The 11,993-nt window shown below is 34.3% G+C and overlaps 1 protein-coding gene across 2 annotated transcripts; it reads right to left on the bottom strand.

The window, feature by feature from the left end:
• Window positions 1-1,139: 1,139 nt before the first annotated feature.
• Window positions 1,140-11,561, bottom strand: LOC128529589 (cornifelin-like). 2 transcript variants are annotated; one of them, XM_053503099.1, is made up of 4 exons: window positions 11,271-11,561; window positions 4,597-4,701; window positions 3,602-3,747; window positions 1,140-1,489 (listed from the first exon to the last, which is right to left on the bottom strand). In XM_053503099.1, exons 2-4 carry the CDS (start codon window positions 4,697-4,699, stop codon window positions 1,355-1,357), a joined length of 384 nt encoding a protein of 127 aa, XP_053359074.1. In that variant the 5' UTR covers window positions 4,700-4,701; window positions 11,271-11,561; the 3' UTR covers window positions 1,140-1,354. The 2 variants fall into 2 exon arrangements, with proteins under 2 accessions (XP_053359074.1, XP_053359072.1); XM_053503097.1 differs by having other exon boundaries at window positions 11,266-11,553.
• Between the last annotated feature and the right edge of the window lie 432 nt (window positions 11,562-11,993).

Here is an 11,993-nt window from a genome sequence, read left to right as displayed (position 1 = left end):
ATTTTACCACACCTCAATGGAATGATCCATTGGCAGTACACTGAGCCACCATAACATTATGACAGTATGTCATAATGACAGTATAACATTACATTATGACAGTTTGCCCCCTTTTGCCAACAGTGATGCATGGTATTTTGTTAACTTTCTGTTACAACCAGACAGGCATTAATCTTTTTATCAATTTGATCTACACTAGTGCTTCTATTTGACTATACTACATAAAGCTTGTATAAATCAAAAGCCATATGAGCTTTTCCTTTTTTGTTACCAGGAAGATTCAGTAACAGTTCACATCTTTTTATTGGCTACTACTAACTTTTTTCCTCAGAGGTTTAGAGTGCTAGCTATAAGTGCCTTCATTCTGCATACAGAGACGATCACTTTAAAATATTTCGCCGACACAAAAGTCCTTTTAGAGGTACTTATCTTGGATTAATCAGAACAAGGACCTGCGTCATCCCTGCACATCCTGCTTTTCCTGATCCTCCTGCTGCATTAAACAGAACAAAAGACGTCAATGATGACATCACTGTAGGCACAAATAATTGTAGGCTCTCCCACTACAAACGAGAGTCCAAATCCAAAACCAAATCCCTAGTGCATCAGGAAGTGATAATATTAAAAAAGTATGGTTCTGTATCACACTGCACCTTGTATTGACTTAACTTAGCATCCTACTCAACATAGAATAGACCTGCCTCATGACTTTCTGTACTGGCACCAGATGGTGGAATGGACTCCTTGCTGAACAGAAACTGAAAACCAACCTTTTCACTCAGCCCTTACATAAGCATAAAAGAGTACAAAATAATCACCGGAAACTTTCCATGCCTTTACAATTTCATAACAATTTCAATCAAATTCCCATCACTATCATCTTAAAACCTAGGACTATTGTAATAGAGTGAGGTTATCTTTTCAAATCAAACCACAAAGTGCATTTGTCAAGTCATGTAAATGTGAGATGTAAATCAGTAAAGCTTTGCACACCTGCTAACACAAATCATTTTCATGCCCTGCAACATAATACATCCATTTAAATACAACAAGCATGCTGCTTTTTGCCACACAAAATCTCCGGAATAGAATTATGGAAAGAAGACAACATTCATGATTAGACTGTAAATACAACAAAATATCCTTATACACAAATCATATGCTTTATTAATTAAAGTGTATAATTGTTGAAAGGTAAGCATACAAAGCTAAGGTAATTACAGAAAAACATTTCTGTAACAATCAAGATAAATCAAGATAAAAAAAAAGCTAAAGTTTGAGAGTGTACAATATAAATGATTAAACTGTAAATGCTTAAATTCAGCATTTAAACTTTCAAACAGCAAAGGCTCGTCTAACCAGTAACCTGTTGAGTGATTACAGTGGCACCAGGACCAGCACGAGCACGGATTTTAACTTCACGTGCCATCTGGCACCAGGCACAGGTATAACAGAAACACACAGTACAGCAGTCATCACAGCATGAGCCCTGAAAGAGAGTAATTAGAATTTAATCATTTGGTACTTTTTAGCTATTCATGCAATTATTCTTACCGCAAACATTTCTTTTTTTAACTAATCCAGAGTGGGAAAGGGTGGTTTGAAACACAGCAAAAATCTTTATGTTTGCTCAGTTATTGTTACAAAGGTCTTTGGAGGGGCTGTGGTGGCCCTGGCTCCAAGAGAAATTTGACTGGCCACACGCATACCCACATAATGAAGCTGGCATCTTTTAGTTTATTATTTTATAAACAAAAGTTAGCAATATTGCATGATGTCAGTAAAAAGTATTAAGTCTAAGTATAAAGTATCAGTTTGACATATTTCATTCATTTTTGTTTTAATAATGTTTTAAACATTGGTATAAGTTGCTAAATGGCACATCCGCATTAGGTATAATAGCATTATTGCAGGCTTGTTCTTTTAAAACTGTCTCTTCTCTAGTGAAACTAATTGTGGTCACATGCAGGTGCATCCTGTGTAGTACTGTGCCAATATATATATTACAGTAGATATCGGATTGCGAGTAACTCGGTTTGCGAGCATTCTTTAAGACGAGCAAAAATCAAAAGAATACCGAGTATCATGTAGCATGCATTCGCTTCTTGTTTTGTTGCCGAGTGTCATGTGATCACTGCTGAGCCAATGTTTTCTTATTTATCTCACGCTGTGGAGTTGTGTGTAATCGTCTTCCATGCTCCTACTTAGTGCGTGTCTCTCACTCGTATAATTAACATCTGTGTACTGTGTGTTAGTAGAGAGGTTAAAGATCCATTTTCTCTTTTGTTCTCTGTCAGCCTGCACTAATTCCGTAAGGAAAAACACACACAGAAACACTGCTCTGTCACAATTCTTTTCAAAGATTAAGTGCAGGTTGATTTGTTTTATTTTTACTTTAGCAGTGATTCTGTTAAAGTGCGCTCACTCGAGTTTCATTAGAAATGTTTTTTGTTAATTTTCCTGATGAAGCATTGTTTCCATTAATGCGTGTGAGTGAAAGTCGTCCCACACAGTAGTCCTCCCTCTCAAAGGGAGAAATAGGTGAGAAGGAAGGTTTACTGTGTAAGATAATAGGAGGAAGAGGGGAGGGGAAACTTTCCTCCCATGCTTTTACTTTAGCTTTACACACGCACACACATACACAATGCGTGCACGCACAAACGCGCACAAACTGCCTCCAAACACTCTGTAGCATCTCATTGTGATGGACTATATCCATTCAAACACCTGTTGTAATTTTACCACACCTCAATGGTATATTCTATTAGCAGTACACTAATCCACCATAACATTATGCCAGTATGTCATAATGACAGTATAACATTACATTATGACAGTTTGCCCCCTTTTGCCAACAGTGATGCATGGTATTTTGTTAACTTTCTGTCACAACCAGACAGGCATTAATATTTTCATCAATTTGATCTACACCAGTGCTTCTATTTGACAACACTACATGGTAAAAAAAATAGAGGTAAAAGATAGAGGAGGTAAAAGAACCTCACGCACACACATACAGGTACACAACGCAGGCACGCACAAACGCGCACAAATAGACAGCGCATGCAAGCACAAACAAACATTTACAGCGTACACAACAGGCACAAACACTAACGAAAACACTTATCTGTCGGGATTTATTTTGACTTTTTTCTGTAACTGCAGGTTAACACATTTGTTTTATGGTTACTTTATATTTTGTATTAATTATTTATATATATATATATATATATATATATATATATATATATATATATATATATATATATATATTGGGGTTGTGGAACGAATTTGAGTTTTCATTATTTTTGAGTTATAATATTATTATCGCTTTGATTTACGAGTGTTTTGATATACACACGCTTCCGGAACGAAATTATGCCCGCAATCCAAGGTTCCACTGTATATGTTTAAGCACTTTGCAACCTGTCACAGTAAAACATTTATTCCCATTTTCTTTCATTTAAGCGACTCTATATGCCAGAGATGAGACGTGGCTCAAGACTTTTGCATGGTACTATATTGCAATAATAAAAAAATACAAAGAATGTTTATAAAATGACACTGTTATTGCTATACCATATTTGTGTTTGTGTCTTACATGAATGCTATAGCGCTCTCTCATCTTGCTGCGAAGACAGCAGGAGACGGTCAGAAGGCAGTCCAGAAGAGGCATGCAGAAACACCAGCCAAACTGAGAAGCAGTCTGACATTGCAAACACGGGAAACACCAGAAACCACAACAACCTACAACACATACATGCATAGTGTCAGTGAACTCATCAGTCAATTGTGTTTTGAGTTGGTATTTTGAAAACTATATCAGTCCATTAGCATTCTAATGTTAGGACTTTGGTGAAGGACACGAGAGGTGCACCTAGAATAGATTGACTGCTACCAAGTGGCCGTGGAAAAAAAAAATAAAGTAGAGCTTGCATCCTTATACAACAGCCATCAGTGGCAGTGATGCGAATTGTGAAAAGTTGTGGTATGTCAGAAGAAGCATGTTCACTTTTACCCTTCCCATTTTGTAGCTGTTGTATGATAGAGGAAGACAACCACACTCTGTAGTACTGGAGTTGGTGCAGCAAAGTAAACTTAAATATTGACATATCAAATCCAGCATGCTTATATAATTATTGTACTAATATTGTCATTGCTAACCGAGTCCTAGTAGTAGATATTGCCTGTCTGCACCCTGCACATAACATCTCTGTTGGGTCTCTAACTAGCACATCAACAAGTGGCCCAGAAGATAAACTATACTGGCTAGAAAGGCCCTTCTCTTTGTCTTTTTTGTTCAATTTTAGCATTGGGAGTAAACTGTTAAACAAGTTTCTTGTAATATGAGATAAAATCAATGTAGACCTCACAAACAGAGAAAGAGGAAATCTTTTTTTTTTATCTGAAATAAAACGGCGGAAATTGTCACAGTAGGCGCCACCAAATGCGGTATGAAAACATACAAACTGAAAGATAAGAAGTGGAAAGGCAACTCTATTTATATCCATGTGAGTTTATGCATGAACAGAATAAATATGGAGAGGGAGATATGCTCACAATAAAGTGTAAATGTCTTGCAGAAAAATGACTTACACGTGCTCATATCAGAACAGCAGTCACAAATACCAGTGGTCCAGGTACCGGAACTGTATGCTGAGTGTGTCACCACTGTGGTTACCTGCTGTTGAACGGCCATGACTAAAAAGAGGAAGAAGTGTAAGATTCTAATCATTTAGTTATAACTACAACCCAAGTACAAAAGTTTTTGTCTGAGTAATAGCTTGGCATGAAATTTGGTGTTGTTATCATACTCAATAACTCATACCCACAATCAAGAACTTTAACCAGATTCATGTTAAATCATTAACGCATACAATAAAACCTTAATGACATTAATCTAAGAACATTAATCTAAGATGTATTCATAAATGTTGAATGCAGCCTGTACCCTGCCCCCCCACAAGAAAAAAAGAGAAGACAATTTCAACATATGCTGCTGCATTTATTGGAAATAAATTGATTGAGAAGTATTTATATAGATTTAATTTTTTTTTTATGTTGCAACCATCCCCAACCTAAGCAGTCGAATTTTGGAATTGTTTTGCTAGCAACATTGATTTAGGTGCCAGCCTTGAGGGTTTGTTTTCTGCCAGTTTTAGATGGCTGTGTGCTAAAATAATAAACTAAATAAGTTTATAATATTATTTGTGGTTAGTAGCTTAATCATATTTTATAAATATTATTATTATTATTTATGAATATTATTATAAATATTATTATTCATAATATTTCATGAATACATACCAGTACAATACAAATATCTGTTATACAATAAATGCGTAAATAAAGATAACAATAAATAAAGATAAACATTTGCTACTCTGCAAGCAGTTTTATTCTTCCTGTCTCAATTGATGAGAGAGTGACTGAACAGCAACTGTAACATTTGAACATTGACTCAAGATGGGGTCGTTCTGTGGCTAAACCAACAAAACTGTTATTTTAAAGTATTAATAAGTATTAATAAGAAAAACAATGTATATTTACTACCATGGTTATTTTGGCAAAAAAGCTAAAGTTAATAACCGATTTTTTTTATTTTTTAACCTGTTAAAATCGTCAAGTGTCATTATAACTGATAGGAATATGGTGTAAAATAGCAAAATCATGCCATTAAAGAATTGTAAACAGTAAAACAATGAATGAGTGTTTAATTTATGGTCATATTTAGTACAAACACTAAACTAAACACAACTGTTAATTTTAAAATTAGAATAATTAATAAAATAATCATATTCCGTTGTAGAATTTACATACTACTATAATTTAAACACAGAAAAGCTGTCATTTAAAAAGCGCTAGTGTAAATACCCATCTTTGTCATGGAAAAAGTTTGTAGAAATATTTTAAAGGTTAAAGCTAAAAATAAACTGGTCACAATATTTTCAGTGATAATATTATTTTAGGTTAAATCCCACATAATTGTCTGCCTGTCTTACTATACAGCAAAACTCTCCGCCCAACTTATTAATTCAAAGAAATAACATTTTGTAAGGTGGAGTATCTTACACTTTGTTTACTCTGAGTTATACTGCTTTAACTGTCAGCCAAAAACACTCCCTGTTCAGTAATCATAAAGTGTATCATAGACGAGAAATGAAAAAAGTAGATTGCATAAAGATTAAGTGTTGTCTTAAAATGACTGTCATGTCATGTTATAATTTACTTATCTTCACTTTCCTGTTTATGCTCACTGTACTACATAAAGTGGGCTTAGCTTGTGCTAGGTGCAAGAAACTGTAGTAAACATGCAGTATACTGTTCATGCTGTGGATTTAAGGCCTAAATATTAGAACAATTTGTCTGCATGTGAAATTTGAATTAAAAAAAAAAAAAAAAACATAAAAAAATTATATATTTTTATAATGTGTAGATTATGAAGCGTCAGTTGAAATTTGAGGGTGTTTACAAATAAGATGCACGTTGATAAAATGGCATTGTTTTTCTATTACTTATAGACAGTTAGCTGGTCATCAGGTCTTTAATTTTAGGTAAGCAATTGCTAACAACATTTGGTAATATAAATTGATTTATTTGTTAATTACCACATACAATAAAACCTAAAAAGCATTCATCTAAGATGCATTTACTACCACTATTGAATGCAAAAAAAAGGGAAGACAATTTATTTACTGCAGGGCTGATGCGTCTCTGGAACACAAAGACTGCACACCATGGGGGGTTATACGTGCCATAATATGATTCGTGCTTAATTTTACCTTTAGATATCAGACACATCTTAGTATCAACTGTTCAAGGGAAAATAATATTTTTTAGATGCCTTTAGCATTGTTTTAAAATGTAATGTATTTACAGTGTAGTGTAAAGGCCTCAATGCCATGTACATGTAAAAGTAATTGTTTTTAATGTAAAGTTTACAGTAATAAAATTTAAATATTACAACACTGAAGTTCTAATAGCTTATACTTTTAGCTTAGTTTTACAGAGTTATTCTTATTATGCTGTAAAATTTACAGGATGTTTTTAAAGTTGTTTAAATTTGTACTGTATTTTTTACAGAAGTATTCTGGCAACCAAACCTGCCAACCAAACCTGCCAGTCTGTTTTTGAAGGTTAAAAATTATTTACTACTGCAACTGACATAAATGTATATAGAGTGAATCATATTTCAATTTTGCACAATGAGAAGTACATAGAAGTACCTAGAATTTAGGATAAGACTATTTTACTTTGCCTTTTTTAACTATACCCAACCAACCCATTCCAACTATTTTTTTTTCTTCTAATACACTGCCTGGCCAAAAAATAATAAATTACCATTTGAATTGCATCAAGCAAAAAAAACAGGAACTGGATTAAGAATCCTTCAACACATTTTCAAAACCTGAAAGGATAGTGCTGAACCATTATCTTTGTGGAAGAAATGTGGTAAGGAAAAATCATGAGTGGAGATCACTTAAACACTTAGTGGAGTTAAAAATAAATGGTAAAATTATCAACAATGTTTAATAGTAAAAAAGAAGTAAGAGCATTTCTATACATCATGAGAACCCAAAGGATTGGGACTAAACAGCTGTGTGGTCAGAAGATAACCAATCATTAGTGAGAAAAATCAGAAAAAAAGGCTTCAGTTTACTAGGGATCACAAAGATTGGCATTTGGAGCAATGAAAAAAGGTTATGTGGTGTGATGAGTCTAGACTGACCCTATTCCAGAGCAATGGGTGCATAAGGGTAAAAAGGGAAGCACATGAAGCATATCATACACTGTACAAATCTCAGGAATCCGTGCAAGTCTTTTGGCCAAGCAGTGTAAACCATACCATACATGCTTTTAGCTAGCCAAAAGGATTTAGTACGAATTAAGTAATGAAGTATCCTTTACCTAATTACATGTTTTACTGAAGTCAAAACAAGTACAGAGCACAAAGTCTGGAGCAAAATGTCTTACTTTTTTTTTTTCTGCAAATGTTTATACACGTTTACTTTATACTTCTTTATAGTATGTCACTATTTAGTAACATCTGATATCACAGCTTAACAACAAGTTACCTGTTACAACAAGTTTACATGGTTACAAGTTTGTAACCATCTGGGACTCTCTCTTCTTATGATAAGAATTGTCTCTTTTTCCTCTTCTTGCTATTCAGTTTTTCTTAAAGATTGTTTTCAGGTCTGAGATATTTCCTGAATTTTTAAGGAATATTATAGTATTTTTAAGATCTTGGCTTTGGCGTCATTTTTGAAGAAATTCATGGTAGATAATGTTTTAAATCATTGTTCTATTGTAAAAGTGAGTGTATTTTTAGGTCTTGTTTCTTGAATGGTTTAATGTGTCACATTAGCTTTCAGAATTGTTCACTGTGCCATTAGCTGCCACACAATCCTGAAGCATAATAGATCAACCACATGCCTAACAGTTGAAGAGGTTTTGCAAAATGCTGTTCCTTTTTCTTTTCTCCACATACCTTTGGTAATTGGTTATTGTCTCCAAAATGCTTCTGGCCTATCCATAACTTGTTTTGTATATTTCAAACACAGACTATTGTTTCGAGGTTGCAAAGGTTTTGTTCTTATGACACTTCCCTGTGCATCATGTTTGGGCACGCCATGTTGCAGAGTAAAAAGGTGCACCACCCTTCCTGTTCCTGTTTAATCTACCTGCACATCCTTAGTTTCGAGGTTTGTTTTCATGTCTTTTTATAGCCTGTATCTGATTAAACTAATTATCTTTATTTTCCACTCCTTAATCAGCTGCTTAGAGGACTGCATGGGTGTTGAGTGTCAGTGCAATGTAGAAAAGTCAAAGAATTTATTATGCTTTAAAAATGTCATCAGCTGACAATTCTTGACTTCCAGAATTTGTGTATGTGCCTTGACAAAACCTTTGCTTACAAGTGTAAATAGCTGGGTATGCTATTAGGTATGTTAAATGACCCTTTGCGGCCTGAAATATGATAACCTAACTCTTGGTACAGATGAACTTCATGGGGATATTTCCAAGGATTTAAAAATAGTTTTTAAATGTTTAATATGTATTTTATGTGTATATAAACAGGTATATACGTACATATATACAGTTACAGAAATTGACAAAAGCATTTCAATAAATTCTTCAAACTGGGTTTGTTTGGGGGGAAAGAATGATTGTACAACATGCATCTTTAAAAGAAAACCAAAAGTGCAAAGGCGCATATTTTATTTATTTATTTATTCTGAGTTTTATGAAATCAAATAATGGTCAAAATTATACATATAGCTCACAAATATATGGTTGAAAATCCCTGAGCAAGTTTCACCTTTAACAGATTTTAATCTGTTTGAATATTTGACCACTCTTTCTGGCAGGTTTGATAACGTTCAAATAAATTTGTTGGTTTCTTGGCACAGATCTTTACTAGAGTTGAGGATCCAAAATCTTAAAGTTAGCCTGCCTTGTACATTCCACAAACATCTATGATATGCATTTGAGGTCGTTGCCATGTTGGAGCTCCAATTTTTGTCAAAGTTTCAAACTAGCTATCTGATAATTTGAGATTATGCTAAAGAATTCTGAGGCAATCGACCGTCTTCACTTTCCCCGTCCATTTTGTGTATTACACCAGTTCCACTGGCAGCAACACAGCCTTAAAGCCTCACGCTGCCGCCACCATGCTTAACAACTAGTACAGTGTTCTTGGAGTTGAATGCCTCACTCCTCCAAACATACTTCTTTTAAACACTCTTCTCCACAAGGCTTTTTCTTTGTCTATATGGTCAACATTAATTTAGCTTGATTTTTGTGCATGTTGGAGCTGGTCCATCTTTTTTGGATGACAGCCTTTCAGTCCATTGCCATGTAAAACTTGAATTTAGACAAGGACACTGCAGATTTTAGTTCATGGCAGGAATGTGCCTCGTGCCGTGGGGGTTCCTGAACATCAGAACCACTTTGCTCTCAGCTGATGGTGACAGTTTGGGTCTTCTTCCAGACCTTGGCAATAAAGTTGTTGAAACTGAACTATACATTTGCAGTTGTTTAAAAATGGCTCCAAGGGATATTCCACACTTTTCTGTTAATTTAACATTCTCTTCTTCTCAAATCTGCACTGAGCACCATTTCCATCCATGTTGATCAACTCAATAGGCGCTGGCACAGAGAGGCTATCTGCTGTATGTTTTAATGTTGACCATGCTTTGAAATCAGAAAACTCTAAATAAATCAGAAGATTTTCCCCTATTAAAGATCTGTATTGCACACAGAAAAGTGAAAATGTAAATTTCCATAACTATGGTTTGTGTATTTCAGAAGGTGCTCTCCTGAGATTTTTTATAAATAAATGTCTTTAAATAGAGTTTAAATAGAATGGTGTAAAAGAAAAAAAACAAATCTAGTAAGCTGACAAAAAGGATATGGCAACTCATATAATCACTCACAATCTCAGCATGCACAACACTTCAAACCTTAAAATGGCTGGGCTAAAACAGCATAAGACCAACGTGGGGTTTCACTTCTGTCAGCAATAAACGGAAATCTGAGGCTATCAGGGGCATGGGCAAACTTAAATTGCACATCTGATTTTAGTTGTAAACTTCTTCCGTCTGGTTTTGGTGAATATGTGCAGATGACATGGCATTAAATAGGTTAATCTTTTTGTGCTTATTACCATCGAGTTATTTACACAAATAGTAAAATTACAGTATAAAGGATCTAATTACTGTGACCTGCATACAACCTTAAGGTTGGAACATGGCTACACTTCCTGCTTGACTGGAATTTTTTGCTGTCTAATTTTTGATTGTTCATCATAACCTAAATACTATTACTGGATTTGCTTATCCGGCCTGGAATAAAATATATTTATATATGTATGTGTACAGTATATGTATAGAAGTTAACAAACAAATTGGTTCTGAGTTTTTAATTATTATTATTAGTAGTAGTAGTAATAGTATTAAAAGGTTTCATTTTTAAAAAGCATGATGTTAAAGTACACTTCAGTGAGTTTTTTGATACTTTCTGAAACGTTACCCTGTACTGGTACAACTGTAGCAGTGTAAGGTTAAAATGTGTTGATATTTCTAAAAATCTCTTTTACAAAAAAAAAAAAAAAAGAAAAGAAAAAAGAGAGAAAGAAAAAAAAGAAATCAAAAAGACAAACCAATGTAATCATTCATGAAGATTAAGATAAAATCCATAACTGCAATTATCCATAAGCTAAAGAGATATAATAATAGAAATAATAGTGTTTGAGACCCTTACCTTACTTTCACTCGTTGTGGGCTTTCAGTTCTGCAGATCTTCTTACTTAAAACGAAACCAGACCTTCAGTTCTTAAATGAAGGGGGAAAAAACGTTCTATGCGAAAGAATGTGCAGAGCTCTGTAGCCCTATAGTATATGAGAAGAGGTTGGCTCTGCTACACTACACTACTCCTACACCTCACTACATGAACGTCACTGATCATTTGCATTCTACAGATGCAAAACTCCTAAAACTTCATGATGCATGTCTTCCCATGCTCTGTAAACCATCAGTAACCGATTTGTTTCACGTTTCCGACATAAAAACGCTTCATTCCTCCAGGTGTTAACCGAAACTTGTGTAAGATGATTTTCGGGGGAAATGAAGCGTTTCGCAGGTCAAGGTTCAGTTTATAGGTTTCGTTTCTTCAGAAAAAAAACAAGAGCGCAGATTGATTTTGTGTTTAATTTTTGACTGTAAAACGAAAATTTGGCGAAATGTTCAACAATATAGAAATAAAATCTTTTATTTACACTTTGCCATGTTGTTGTCGTTGTTAGTTGTTTGACAGCGAGACAGAAAACCCAGTTTCTATAAAACTGTAAAACTGCAACAGACTTTTAATGCTGTTATGTAAATTATTATTGTTGTTGTTGTTGTTGTCCTTGTATTTTCTGCTTTTATTACAAAATAATACTTCCATACAATTCTTACTTCCGTCCTTATTTGACTCAAAGAAAAACGTA

Source organism: Clarias gariepinus, chromosome 1 (genome assembly GCF_024256425.1).
Source record: "Clarias gariepinus isolate MV-2021 ecotype Netherlands chromosome 1, CGAR_prim_01v2, whole genome shotgun sequence".
In the NCBI taxonomy this organism is placed as follows: Eukaryota; Metazoa; Chordata; class Actinopteri; order Siluriformes; family Clariidae; genus Clarias; species Clarias gariepinus.
Note: the sequence above shows the minus strand (reverse complement) of the source record. Positions and strands in the feature narration are given on the sequence as shown.